This window comes from Mobula birostris, chromosome 8, assembly GCF_030028105.1.
Source record: "Mobula birostris isolate sMobBir1 chromosome 8, sMobBir1.hap1, whole genome shotgun sequence".
Classification (NCBI taxonomy): domain Eukaryota; kingdom Metazoa; phylum Chordata; class Chondrichthyes; order Myliobatiformes; family Myliobatidae; genus Mobula; species Mobula birostris.
In genome coordinates, this window is record NC_092377.1 from 90,661,147 (window position 1) to 90,676,734 (window position 15,588).

General features: G+C 41.6%; 1 protein-coding gene across 3 annotated transcripts in view; it reads right to left on the reverse strand.

Moving 5' to 3' along the window:
- Positions 1-15,588, reverse strand: part of usta (uronyl 2-sulfotransferase a) — an 80,798-nt gene that overhangs the window by 34,767 nt on the left and 30,443 nt on the right. For all 3 annotated transcript variants that reach the window (XR_011886873.1, XM_072265639.1, XM_072265640.1), the window contains exons 3-4: positions 4,127-4,282; positions 1,026-1,105 (exon numbers count right to left, since the gene is read on the reverse strand). Coding sequence is in view for 2 of the 3 variants with exons in the window: in XM_072265639.1 (XP_072121740.1) it covers positions 1,026-1,105; positions 4,127-4,282 (236 nt within the window). In the remaining variant the exon portion in view is untranslated. The remainder of the gene's footprint in view (positions 1-1,025; positions 1,106-4,126; positions 4,283-15,588) is intronic.

The window sequence follows — 15,588 nt, forward strand, 5'->3', positions numbered from 1 at the left end:
TGATTTACTATCTCAGTATAATGAAAGGGTCTTTTAAAAAAAAAGAAAAATCTCCCCTTAAAACTAACATTTTCATTACTGGCATTATCAAAAAACTACAACTTTTCCATAGGCTTTACACACCTTATAGTAAGAAGAGAAACAACAAAGATGAAATGAAACAATTACACGGAAAATGAACGTTTCTCTCCTACAATCTTAAAAAGAAACATCCTATCACCTTTCTCCCTCCCATGATTCCATCCCATTTCTACCTTGGTGTCCATCTTCCCACTATTCTTCCTTTTCTCAACCAATGAAGATGCCGGCTCCAAGCCAATGGCACAAATTGACACTTACTGTTTGTCTCTTTGAGACTGCTTTGTACACCCTGTATCCCTCAATTCTCCTCCTCAAAGCACCTTGTTGCATTAGAAACCAGATATTCCACAGCTTTATAACCCACTTGTCAGAAAATTCTGCAAAACCAAGGCAAGTTGAGCATACAATGGATATTTTTGCTGTACAGAGCCTGGAATACTGTGGAGATTGTTCACAATCCCTGAACTGTATTAAAGAAATACAGAAAAAGGTACAAAATAAGTTTCACAGCATGAAAAGGAACAATTAGTACTTCCAAGATCAAACAGACTAAGGCTAATTTTATAGAAGAGGAAAAGGTGGTGGAAATCAAAATTTAGGGCTGTAAATACAAGACAGTAGTAAATGCAATAGTGTATCTGAGTGAAACTTCACACAGAACAGCTTGAGTGTGACAGCCTATAACATAAAATGGCTGTAGCGAGTAGCATGAATGCACTTAAGGGTGTCTCTAGATTATGTTGCCAATTCCTGAAACAAATCTTGAATGCACGCATTTCAAACTCAGAGGAAAGGAAACTACTTAGCTTGCCAAAGCTGACACTTTCATGATACCAACTGTTCCAAGTCATTTGTGGAATTTAGTTGCGAAAAGATGCAGTATTATTAAGGGAAGACTACGTAACTGCCAAATATTTTTTAAAATCAGTTGGCTTTTTTTTTACCTTGTAAAGTTGAGGAAATGGACATGCCGTGTATACAGGTAAGGTTGTTCTCCAATGCTGATGTTATTTATTAATTCCATCTGCAAAATTCAAAAGAAAATTATGAATCTGACAAACAGACAACATCCAGCTCCTCACCAAGTGCTATGGTAACTTGTCCAAGGGTAGCAATCACTGTCAGATTGTCAGAAACACATTGGGAATACAGCTATAAGTAAGAGGAGCTTATCGTTTGATGGTACTTCCCTTGCTTTTCCTGGGCTATTGACCTAGATACCTAATCATTTCCTAGATCTGAACTCTCAACTTTATTTTATTTCCTGAATTCCTAAAGGCTACTCCAAACTAACCCTCTGAATGAGATCCAGCCCTTTCCTCAGTTGCACTCCTTGATAACTTGATCACCGCACAGCTTAGCTTTTCTAGCGTCCACTTCAGTGGCTATTGCTAACCCTTCTCTCCTCTGCCTTAACAATTTTGGAAGCTGCCCAGGTAAGTAATGCCCACAAAAATCAAGAAGATTCAAATATAGAAGTTGCCATCAAAATAATCTACTCTCAAAAATCAAAGTGATGAAGGCACATAAAGTACTGTTGACAGACCTAGTGAGCAACATTTCCTGTTTAGCAAAGCCTAGTTTGGATTTTGATGGGTCAAAACTCTGCCTTGCATATTCTAACATGCATGCTATTCACTCATCACCTCATGTGACCAGATCTACACTGGCTTCTGGATAAGCAATACCTTGATTTTATGAACAAAAGCACATGCATTTACAAATATATCATCTTGTCTCCCTAATCTTTGCACTCTTTTCCAGTTCATAACTTAGCTAACTATGCTAATGTTGGGTTACCTCTCCTCTACAATTAATTGTTCTACCACTTGTTGCTATGCTTTGAGACCAATGCATCAAGTTCGACAATTTCCCCAAATTTCACTGCTTTCCTCCATTAAACTGATCCTTACACCCGAGTTTTTGAGTAAACTTTCAGTTATCTCCAGAACACTGTGTGGTGTAGCAACCCTGTCAAGTGCCTTTGGGTGCTCTGCTACTGCAGGTTACCTGGCCAATTACACCCTGTTCCAGATCTGACTTGCTCTGACACTACAAGTAGCTTGGTCTTCAATATAGAACCACACTCTCTTCTACACGGAAGGGTCAGAAATGGATAAACAAGTTTTGTCATTGGTTTCCAAAGACAACTTAAAAAATTCACATTTGGCAAATTTTAATTTTTTCTATCAATCATACTTCAGAAATCAACAGATTTCAGCTAAGTTTACAAAAATTACTCCAAGGCCGCCTGTGTGAATTCTGGTTCCAAAGCTCATCTTACATCTGATTCTTTCCTCCAAGGCAGGAAACAAGCAATTAGGTGCCCTGTTTAAAAACTCTCTGCTTTGAAGCTGACAATCCACCAATTAATTATTGTTACTCCCAAGCACATGGAAAACACAACACCTTTTGTACTGCTCTCCAATATTAAGGATGCACACAAAGAATAGTAAGCTAGAACTTGCATTCAGTCTTAGGCTAATAGTAGCCCCTCCTTAACCAGATCTGTTGGTGCCAACTTCTTGTCTAAGTTTGTCCTAAACCTAAACAGAGGACCCATGCAGGGTCAAGGGAAAGTGGGAGATGGATCCAGTCAAAACGGTTTGTGAAAAAAAATTGACAGCTGACTGACCCAGGCAAGCAAACCAAAACGTTTGTTAAGGAGTTTAAATATTTCCCCTATGCTGAGAAGCATTTGACTATATTTTGAAACTATTCAGAACTAATGACTAGCTGTAAAAAATTTTTAAGCACTACACTTTTATAATACAAAATCATTTTAAACAACTTAAAACATTAAAGCAAACACGAGTAATTCCAAAAATTACCTTAGTCCCTTTCAGCTGAATCCTTTTGTTCAGATCAATGAACTTGCTCATTCTAATCTGGTTCAATCTAAGCAAATACGTTTCCCTATGTAATGCCCAAGGAACTGCACTGCACTCCGCTGCTAGATGCCATGAGGAATCCAACAGTGGACACTGGCAAGGGTAGAAGCTGGTGAAGTGAAGTGCCAGGTAGAATAAGGACTTCCATTTTCAGGAAATCTTGAATTTGACAAAAAAAAAGTAGTGGCATTTTGTGCGAAACTGCTGGTATTTCCCAGTATATTTAGGCATGTTCTTAAATGTGGATGCAAGAGAGATAGAAGATGCTGGGAATCTGGAGATGTTCTTAAATTTTGTTTTATTTAATAGTTCATACATTTTGTTCATAAATTTTGTTTTATTTAATAGTTCATACATTTCCCTCCAGGTTTTAGCTGTGCTTAATCATGAACAATTATTTAATTACAAACTTTATATTTGGCTCAAATCTTACAATTTACAACCATTTTCTACCTCAATGAATCAAATGCACTGTGGTGAGTAACCAATAGCCAATATCCTTGCACATTTTGGTTTAGTGACCAGAAATAAGTTTCTCCGTTTCCCACTCCCCCGGCTGTAAAGATTTCAACATATTGCATCTGGAGTTGTAAGGAAGCGCAGCAATTAGTAACGTTCGTGGGAAAGGTTGAAATCATATCTTCATTTATAAACATAAAATTCTGTCCAATGTCCTTGAGCCTTTGGAAACTGCTGACAATGCATTCCTAGAAACGCACCAGATCTGATCATCATTAAAGCTTCAGAATATAGATAAACTGCCGTAGTTGGAGCCTGCAGTCTCAAGGATCTCAAAGTCAGCTAGCTGCAAATACTTTCAGATACTCTCTGTAAGCAGGAGTCAGCAGGTCCTGACATCAGCTGATTTATCAGCAGTTTTAAATCAAACCAAGGATTGTCAGTTTTAAATCGACAATATGCAGCATGTTGTTTAGGAGAGAGAGCTAACAAACTACGTCGGAAAACTTTACAACAAATTCCGACATTATCTGAAAGACAGAGCTCTTACTGGTTACCAGTGTTCAGTTCCCGACACCTTGTCACTCACCTAACTGCAGAGGTTGTAGGAGATGTAAACTGATAATTATCGTGGATTATCATGGTCAAGGGGATTTTTCTTCAGAACATGGGAACTTGGGAAACATGTAGCTTACCTGTTCATTTTTATTTAGCCTGGTTTTGTTGTGTATGTCTGAATTTATGAGGCTGAAATGGTTTCTCTCTGCTAGAACCCTCAACAGCTGCACCACTGTCCGGCTTCCACATTTTCCGACTCTGTTGTATACCAGCTGGCTGGGGAAAGGCATAACCTGAAGAAATGAGAAAGCATGGGTAATCAAGTGGCTGTTGCAGGGTTTACTCAGTTGAGGTGATGTTGCATAATGATTTGCAGTTCTGCAAAAGAGGTCAGTTTTCATTTATCGTAGACACTCATATGTAAAAACAAAAGCAGTGTATGCAAACACCATTCAAGTACAAGTGTACAATATGGAACCAACTAAGGAAAAAGAACAGTGGTAGTAATTCTGGGTGATTCATATAATTTTCAGATATACCCCCATTTGTCTACTGTACTGAGGGAATCTAAAATTTCCTGACCATTCATTGCAATCACATGCTGTAAGGGATGTTGAAAAATCAAAACTATGAAAACAGATAAGCTGCCTGTGTACTTTCACTGAGTCAACTGTCTTTTCCGCACTTGCAGTGCTAGAGGTGGAGAGAACAATTTGTGGGAGGAAACACTGTCTCTTGTCTCCAGACCCTCCACCAAAAAACCCTTCTGCTCTAGTTCTACCCATCAGCTTAAAAGATTTGAGCTCCGTCTCAGAAACCCCCACCATCATGTGCAATATATACATTGGGCCGTAGTTCATCATACAGATAGGTTGTGGGAGCCCAAGTTACCTTCCAGCACAAACACTGTCAGCAGGGATAATGTTGAATTATGGTCACATTGTGGCCTGGCAGACTGCTACCAACTTTTCTCCAAAGGGAAAAGTAAATAAAATCCCACACTACTCAGCAATGCTAGCTCCTACACAAGACTGTACGGCACTGATTCCACCAGCAACATCTAGGTCAATTTACCAGATTCAAAGTAGTTCTGGTATAGATTAACCAAGAATTCATTTAGTACTATGGTTAAAGGAGAGGACCAAAATAAAACAAGGCCATTGAAAAAATATTAAGACCTCTTTATAATCAATTCATAATTCAAAACTTTTCCCAAGTTTTTTCTTCAGACTCAAATAGGTGACAAATTCATTTATAAGAAGCCTACACCAATATTTGATCTGTACTGAGCTGGTCTATGCTGGCTAGTATTTACAAGGAAGAACTGAAGGGGATGGAATGCAAGGGTTATACAAGCCAATTTGATCAGCAAAGAGAGGACTTTGATTGTACAATGTAAATAGAACAGACCCCAACTTCAAAAAGTACATCTGGAATAGAAAACCAGCATTGTGGTGAATGGAAAATTCAGTTAAATGGAAGAATAAGGTATGTTTGCAGTTAACATATTAGATAGAGGTGACCAGTGGATATAAAGCAATTTTCTACCTAAATAAGGCAATGAGGTTAAACTGGAGCATGGAAAGTATATGTAGGACTTAAATGTGATTGAGCTACAATTAGATTATTTAAGTTAGATTATTTAACTTAATAAATAAACACTGAACAAAGACAAAGCCATCCACAAGAAACAAACAGTGTTGAAAAATAGAACTAGAAAAGAGACTAGAAGAAAGTATAAGGTGAGGAAAGGCACTGATGACACCAATAATCTAAAAAGATGAACAAGATTTTCTTTCACTCTACCATTAAAATGAATTAAACTGTTTTGTTCAGCAATATAGTGTTGGTTATAAAACAGAGGACCTGGAGAACATCATGTTTTTGAAGGACTTAGGCATGGTAAAAATTAAGAGGTTTACTACAAAATTCAGGACTGTAAACACTGCAGGCTGTAAAATACTTAAAGAATTAGAAAAAATGGTGTGGTGTATTCATCAGGAAAAATAATGGTATTGTTCCTGATTGTAAGAAAAAAAAGTCATACTGCTATAAGGAAGATAAAATCAAATCAACTGTACAGTCACAAGAAAAAGTTTGTGAACCCTTTGCAATTACTTGGTTTTCTGCATTAACTACTCATAAAATGTGTCCGACCTTCAGTTCAGTCACAATAATAGACTAACACAATCTGCCTAAACTAATAACGCACAAGCAATTGTACTTTTCTAGGCTTTATTGAGCACATTGTTTAATCATTCACAGTTCAGGCTGGAAAAAGCATGTGAACCCATGAATTTACTAACTGGCAGAACCTACTTTAGCAGCAACAGACTCTACCAAACGTTTTCTGTAACTGCTGATCAACAGCGATGACGAATTTTGGACCATTCCTCCATACAAAACTGCTTCAGTTCATCAATATTTCTGGGATACCTTGCATGTACAACCCTCTTCAAATCATGCCACAGCATCTCAATTGGGTTAAGGTCTGGACTCTGACTTGGCCATTCCAAAACACAAGTTTTCTTCTTTTTAAACCATTCCTTTGTTGATTTATTCTTGTGTTCCGGATCATTGTCTTGTTGCATTATCCAGCTTCAGGTGACGTACTGACATTCTCCTGTAAAATGTCTTGATAAAATTTTGAATTCATTGTTTCCTCAACGATTGCAAGCTGCTCAAGTCCTGAGGCAAAGCAGCTCCAACTCATGATCTCCTTCCACCATGCATACATTGTTGGGACGAGGTTTTGGTATTGGTGTGTAGTGCCCTTTTTCCTCCAAACATAGCAGTGTGCATTTCCGCCAAAAAGTTCAATTTTTGTCTCAATTGTCCACAGAACAATACCCCAGAAGCGTTGTAGAACATCCAGGTGGTCTTTTGCAAATGTGAGATGTGCAGCAGTATTTTTTTTTTGGAGAGCAGTTGCTTCCTCCACGATCTCCTTCCATGAACACAATTCTTGCTCAGTGTTTTTCTTATAGTGGTCACATAAACAGAGACTTTAACAAGTTCTAGAGATTTCTGTAGGTGTTTCCCCTTGGGTTCTTTTTCACCTCCTTCAATATTGCACGTTGTGCTCTTGGTGTAAACTTTGCAGGATGCCCACTCTGAGGAAGAGTAGCAACGTTACTGGATTTCCTCAATTTGTTGATAATTTCTCTTAACATGGACTCATGTCTTTCAAAGTGCTTTTGTATCCTTTTCCAGCTTCATGCATCTCTACAATTCTTCTCACAAGGTTCTCTGAAAGTTGTTTTGATCAAAACATGGCACACATAAACAGATCTTTGTTAAGAGCAGGCTCTGTCAGTAACATTACTTTGTGTGCCTTTTTTTCTTTTAAAAAATCAGGTAGGGCACCTCTACAACCCACATCTCCAATATTATCTCATTGATTGGAACACGTGACTCCAAATAACTTTTGTAAAAGCATTATCCCAGAGGTTCACATACTTGTTTGAACCTAGACTGATTGTTTAAATGGTGTACCCACTATTGATGAGAAGTAGTACAATTGTTTGTGTGTTATTAGTTTAGGCAGATTGTGTTTGTCCATTATTGTGACTTTGATGAAGATCAGACACATCTTTTGAGTAATTAATACAGAAAACCAGGTAATTGCAAAGGATTCACAAACTTTTTCTAGCAACTCTGGTTCACAGACTATCTAAAAGTGAAAGAAAGGAAAAGGAAGAAATATGCAAATTATTGAATTGAATTGACTTTATTTCTTACATCCTTCACATACATGAGTAAAAATCTTTACGTTACTTCTCCATCTAAATATGCAATCATAGTAATTTATAATAAATAGAACAGTTAATGTAATATAGAGTATACTCAAATCACTGTGAGTTCATCAGTCTGATGGCCTGGTGGAAGAAGCTGTCCCGGAGCCTGTTGGTCCTGGCTTTTATGCTGCAGTACCGCTTCCCGGATGGCAGCAGCTGGAATAGATTGTGGTTGGGGTGACTCGGGTCCCCAGTGATCCTACGGACCCTTTTTACACACCTGTCCTTGCAAATGTCCTGAATCATGGGAAGTTCACAACTTCAGATGTGCTGCACTGTCCACACCACTCTCTGCAGAGTCCTGCAATTAAGGGAGGTACAGTTCCTATAACAGGCAGTGACACAGCCAGTCAGGATGCTCTCAATTGTGCCCCTGTAGAAAGTTCTTAGGATCTGGGGGGGCCATATCAAACTTCCTCAACTGTCTGAGGTGAAAGAGGTGCTGTTGTGCCTTTTTCACCACACAGCTGATGTGTACAGACCATGTGAAGTCCTCACTGATGTGAATGCTGAGGAACTTAAAGCTGTTTACCCTCTCAACCCCAGTTCCATTTATGTCAATAGGGGTTAGCCCATCTCCATTCCTCCTGTAATCCACAACCAGCTCCTTTGTTTTTGCAACATTGAGGGACAGGTTGTTTTCTTGACACCACTGTGTCAGAGAGGTGACTTCTTCCCTGTAAGCCACCTCATTATTACTTGAGATAAGGTAAATCAATGTAGTGCCGCTGGCAAATTTAATTAGCAAATTGGAGCTGTGGGTGGTGATACAGTCATGGGTATACAGGGAATAAAGGAGGGGACTCAGTAGACAGCCCTGAGGGGCTCCTGTATTGAGGGTCAGAGGGGTGGAGGTGAGGGAGCCCACCCTTACAACCTGCTGGCGATCTAACAGGAAGTCCAAGATCCAGCTGCACAAGGCAGGGTCAAGGCCGAGGTCTCTGAGCTTCTTGTCGCCCGGATGAAACTATGGCGTTGAATGCTGAACTGTAGTCAAGAATAGCATTCTCACACAAGCATCCTTATTCTCCAGATGTCTAAGGACAGTACGTAGAGCAGTGGCTACTGCTTCATCTGTCCATCAGTTGGGTCGGTAGGCGAATTGTAGGGGGTCAGTTTGGGTGGTAGCAAGCTGCAGATGTAATCCTTGACCAGCCCCTCAAAGCATTTGTTTATTATTGAGGTGAGTGCAACAGGACGCCAATCGTTCAGGCATGTCTTTTTTGGTACAGGGAGAATGGTGGATAATTTGAAGCAGGAAGGCAACTCTACACTGGGAGAGGGAGAGATTAAAAATGTCAGTAAACACACCTGGCAGTTGGGCTGCACACATTCCTGAGTACTCGCCCTGGGATGCCGTCCGATCCTGCAGCCTTGCGACGATCCAGTTGTTGGAAACATCTGCGCACCACAGCCTCAGAGATGACCAGGTTGGAGGTTGTAGCGGTGGCTTTCCTCGGAGGCTCAGAGTCAGCGACATCAAACCCAACATAAAAGCGATTGAGCTCATCTGGGAGAGAGGCCGTGATGTTGGCGGCACTGCAACGTTTGGCTTTTTAGTCTGTGATGGTATGCAGCCCTTGCCACAAGTCACGTGTGCTATTCGTTGCGAATGCTGACTCAGTCTTGTCCTTATATTGCTGTTTTGCAGCCTTGATAGCTTTGCGTAGATCATAACTGCTTTTCTTGAGCTCTAGTTGATCGTCAGCGATGTAAGCTTGATATCGTGCTGTAACTGCTGCCTTTACGAAACTACTGATCCAGGGTTTCTGGTTTGGGAAGACCCTGACCGACTTCTGGGGGACAACATTGTCGACACACTTCTGGATGAAGCATGTGACTCCATCAGTGAACTTGGAGACATCCTCAACATGGAAGACATTCCAGTCGACATCATCGGAGCAGTCCTGCAGCATGAAAGAAGATTGGTTGGACCAATAGTAGACGGTTTTAACTATGGCCGCCTCTTGTTTCAGCTTCTGCCTGTACATCGACAAAAGCAGGATCGAAGAGTGATCTGATTTTCCAAAAGCTGGGTGAAGAAGAGCTTTGTAAGTGTTGCGGAAGGGAGCGTAGCAGTGGTCAAGTGTGCTATCTCCATGAGTGCTCACCAGGACATGCTGTCAAAATTCGGAGAGACTTTCGTCAGCGACACTCAATTAAAGTCACTGGCAATGATGAAGGCAGCTTCTGGGTGTACAGTCTCCAGTGTGTTGATGGCGAAATGAGTGGCGAAATAGATCGATGGGGATTTAAACCACTCGAACAGGTACAGTAGTAGGTTAGCAGATGGGAAATAGATTTCCTACAATGTATCTTGCACTGTTTAGTCCAGTATTTAATAAGGTCAGTGAAGGATTTGCTAAGGCATTCAGTTATGGGAAATGAATTAGAGTAGGCATGGAATATGGGGGTAAATCCAGTCCACAGTCTCCAAAATATTGAAATAATAGTGAAAGCCATAAGCAAGAGGAAAACCAGGTTAACAGACTGAATACATTCTAACAGGCTGATAACAGAAATTAGGAAGATAAAATGTTGGGCATCAATTTACAGTAAGACTGGGAAATATATAAAGCAATATTCAGACTTCTGGGAAAATAATCCTGGTCAAAGAACTAAACACTCCATAGACAAGACACAAGAACAATTAAGGTTACAGAAAGAGGCATATATTGAGTACATAGACAGCTGAGGGGTACATGATAAGAAAAAAAATGAATTAAATTGACTATAGCTATAAATGTACCCATTCTTGCTGTGAATTGTTTCCAATATTTTATCTTCCTAATCGCTTTTTTTAAAAACCTTTCTAATTTCTATTATCAGTCCCTTAAAATCCACTCGTCAATCTGTCATAATAGGCATGAAAAACTATGACATAGAACACTACAGCACAGTACATTATGTTGTGTGACATTTTAGCCTACTACAAGATCAATTTAACCCTTCACTCCTCCATCGCCCTCCATTTTTCCATCATCCATGTGTCCTATCTAACAATTTACACGTCCCTAGTGCATCGGCCTCTTACCACCACTCCTGGTAATGCATTCCACGCACCTACCATTCACAAAAAAAAATTCTGACATGTCCCCTATGACATTCTTTAACATTACGTTCTAAGGGAAACCAAATAATAAAATACCATCTATAAATTTGCTGACAATATAACCATTGTTGGTAGAATCTCAGGTGGTGACAAGAGGGTGTACAGGAGTGAGATATGCCAACTAGTGGAGTGGTGCTGCAGCAACAACCTGGCACTCAACATCAATAAGACGAAAGAGCTGATTGTGGACTTCAGAAAGGGTAAGATGAAGGAACGCATACCAATCCTCATAGACGGATCAGAAGTGGAGAGAGTGAGCAGCTTCAAGTTCCTGGGTGTCAAGGTCTCTCAGGATCTTACCTGGTCCCAACATATTAATGTAGTCATAAAGAAGGCTATACTTTATTAGGAGTTTCAACAGATTTGGCATGTCAACAAATACACTCAAAAACTTCTATAATTGTACTGTGGAGAGCATTCTGACAGGCTGCATCACTGTCTGGTATGGAGGGACTACTGCACAGGAACGAAAGAAGCTGCAGTAGGTTGTAAATCTAGTCAGCTCCATCCTGGGCACTAGCCTACAAAGTACCCAGGACATCTTTAGGGAGTGGTGTATCAGAAAGGCAGTGTCCATTATTAAGGACCTTCAGCACCCAGGGCATGCCCTTTTCTCACTGTTACCATCAGGTAGGAGGTACAGAAGCCTGAAGGCACACACTCAGTGATTCAGGAACAGCTTCTTCCTCTCTGCCATCTGATTCCTAAATGGATATTGAATATTTGGTCACTACCTCACTTTTTAAACTCAGTATTTTCAATATATGTAATTGATTTACTTGTTTATTATTATTTTTATTTATTATTATTTTCTATTCTCTGGTAGATTATGTATTACATTGAACTGCAGCTATTAAGTTAACAAAATTTCACGTCACATGCTGGTGATAATAAACTTGATTTTGGTTCACTACTATTTGGAAGTTGTAAACACAAGGTAATCTGCAGACGCTGGGGTCAAAGCAACACTCGCAACACACTGGAGGAACTCAGCAGGTCGGGCAGCATCTGTGGAAAAGATCGGTCGACGTTTCGGGCCGGAACCCTTCGTCAGGACTGTAGGGGGAAGGGGCAGAGGCCCTATAAAGAAGGTGGGGGGAGGGTGGGAAGGAGAAGGCTGGTAGGATCCAGGTGAAAAACCAATGAGGGGAAAGATAAAGGGGTGGGGGAAGGGAGGCAGGGAGGTGATAGGCAGGAAAGGTGAAGAACGAATAGGGGAAAACACAATGGGTAGTAGGAGGCGGTAGGCAGCTGGGGGAGGGGGCAGAGTGACACAGGGGTAGGGGAAGGGAGGGGGAAGGAATTACCGGAAGTTGGAGAATTCTATGTTCATACCAAGGGGCTGGAGACTACCTAGATGGTATATGAGGTGTTGCTCCTCCAACCTGAGTTTAGCCTCATCATGGCAGTAGAGGAGGCCATGTATGGACATATCTAAATGGGAGTGGGAAGCAAAGTTGAAGTGGGTGGCTACTGGGAGATCCTGTCTGTTTTGGCGGATGGAGCGGAGGTGCTCGACAAAGCGGTCCCCCAATCTGCGTCGGGTTTCACTGATGCAGAGGAGGCCGCACCAGGAGCACCGGATGCAATAGATGACCCCAACAGACTCACAAGTGAAGTGTTGCCTCACCTGGAAGGATTGTTTGGGGCCCTGAATGGTGGCAAGAGAGGTGGTGTAGGGACAGGTGTAGCACTTGCGCTTACAGGGATAAGTGCCGGGTGGGAGATCCGTGGGGAGGGATGTGTGGACCAGAGAGTCGTGGAGGAACCGATCCCTGCGGAAGGCGGAGAGGAGTGGAGAGGAAAAGATATGCTTAGTGGTGGGGTCCTGTTGAAGGTGGCAGAAGTTGCAGAGGATAACGTGTTGGATCCGGAGGCTAGTGGGGTGGTAGCTGAGGACAAGGGGAACTCTTTCCCTGTTGTGGTGGTGGGAGGATGGGGTGAGAGCCGAAGTGCGGGAAATGGAGGAGATGCAGGTGAGGGCATCATTGATAACGGCAGAAGAGATCCTTAAAGAAAGAGGACATTTGAGATGTCCTGGAACGGAAAACCTCATCCTCGGAGTAGATGCGGCACAGACAGGTCCCAACCGCTTCATTTTCACTATGGATGTTCCATAGTTCAGTCTTTCCCCACCTACATCCGGGATATATCCCATGCCCTCCACCTCTTCAATAACTTCCAGTTCCCTGGTCCCAACCGCTTCATTTTCACTATGGATGTCCAATCCCTATACACCTCCATTCCCCATGAAGAAGGCCTCAAAGCCCTCTGCTACTTTCTGGATAATAGACCTCATCAGTTCCCCACCACCACTACCCTCCTCCGGCTGGTGGAACTGGTTCTCACACTCAATAACTTCTCTTTTGGCTCTTCCCACTTTCTTCAGACAAAGAGTGTAGCTATGGGAACTCGCATGGGGCCCTAGCTATGCCTGCCTCTTCGTTGGTTATGTGGAACAGTCTGTGCTCCAAACCTATTCTGGTACTGCTCCCCAACTTCTCCTTCGGTACATTGACGACTACATTGGTGCTGCTTCCTGCACCCATGCTGAGCTCGTCAATTTCATTGACTTTACTTCTAACTTCCACCCAGCCCTCAAATTCACTTGGTCTATCTTGGACACTTCTCTCCGCTTTCTCGATCTCTTGGTCTCCATCTCTAGAGACAGACTGTCCACTGACATCTTCTACAAGCCCACTGACTCTCATAACTACCTCAACTATTCCTCTTCCCACCCCGCCACATGCAAAAATGCCATTCCCTATTCCCAGTTCCTCCGATTCCGCCGCATTTGCTCCGAGGATGAGGTTTTCCGTTCCAGGACATCTCAAATGTCCTCTTTCTTTAAGGATTGTGGTTTCCCTTCTGCTGTGCATTTGGAGTACTGTATACAGATTAGAAACATAGAAAACCTACAGCTCAATATAGGCCCTTCGGCCCACAAAGCCATGCCGAACATGTCCTTACCTTAGAAATTACTTTGGGTTACCCATAGCCCTCTACTCTTCTAAGCTCCATGTACCTATCCTGGAGTCCCTTAAAAGCCCCTATTGTACCGCTGTCACCGGCAGCCCACTCCACGCACTCACCACTCTCTGCATAAAAAAACTTACCCATGACATCTCCTCCGTACCTACTTCCAAGCACCTTAAAACTGTGGCCTCTCATGTTAGCCACTTCAGCCTTGGGAAAAAGCCTCTGACTATCCACACGATCAATGCTTCTCATCATCTTATACACCTCTATCAGGTCACCTCCCATCCTACATCGTTCCAAGGAGAAAAGGCCGAGTTCACTCAACCTATTCTCATAAAGCATGCTCCCCAATCCAGGCAACATCCTTGTAAATCTCCTCTGCATTCTTTCCATGGTTTCCACATCCTTCCTGTAGAGAGGCAACCAGAACTGAGCACAGTACTCCAAGTGGGGTCGGACCAGGGTCCTATATAGCTGCAACATTACCTCTTGGCTCTTAAGCTCAATCCCACGATTGATGAAGGCCAATGCACCGTATGCCTTCTTAACCAGAGTCAACCTGCACAGCAGCTTTGAGTGTCCTATGGACTTGGACCCCAAGATCCCTCTGACCCTCCACACTGCAAGAGTCTTACCATTAATACTATATTCTGTCATCATATTTGACCTACCAAAATGAACCACCTCACACTTATCTGGGTTGAACTGCAGATTGGTTCACCCTGTTATAGGAAAGATGCAGTTAAACTGTAAAGGATTTTCAAGGATGTTGCCAAGACTAGACTGACTGAACTATGGAGTGGGTGGCCAGATTCGGTCTTTAATCTTTGTATCATAGAAGAATGAGGGGCAACTTTGTAGAAATATTTAAAATTAGACACATAGATTTAGGGTGAGAGAAAAGATTTAAAAAGGGATCTTAGGGGGGTACTTCCCCACACAAAGGATGGCAAGTACAGTGAATTCCAGTTACTGGGACACATTGGAACAGTACATTTTGACCCAGTCGGGTGGCTGCTCCAACTTCGGCTGCCTAAAGTTTCATGGAAATAGTTAAAAAGGTATTAAAAAAAAAGACAAACTATTGTTGAGTAACAAATTTTGTATTTAAATGGAATAGATAACAAATTAGAACACTACCATTACAGTACTAAAATATTGTATTAATTCCCAATAGTTATTTTGGGAAAATTCATCCACGGTTCATTGCCCTGTTCTTTAGATTGACTGTAAGTGAACAAAATCAGTGCAGACATCTAGTGCAGATACTGGACTGCCTTCATACAATGTTTTCGATAATTGTATCCTCCAAATCTTCATTTTCATTGTAACATTCATAATAATTGTCAATACCTTCAAATTCTTCATAGTTCCTAACTTGAAGTAGTTTCATGTTCACACCCAGCCATTTCTGACATCTCCAAACCTAAATGCCTGAAATCACAGTGAGCAAAACAGTTCTGAATTGTCTTGCTGCTTATTTCTCGCCAACTGCCAGTGACAAAAATCACTGATTTTTGAACTCAAATACATGATACTGACGCTTTTCAAAACTGCTTACTCTAAGCACGGAGTAGTGTCTAACAGCAAGTTCACACGACTGATGCTTGTTAGAAACTGTTTGGTAACAGTCTCCTGTCCCAATTTAGCAGCATTGTTTTCCAAATAAATGAAGGGAATCCCAGCTATTTTCTCCATTAGTTTTTGTTCT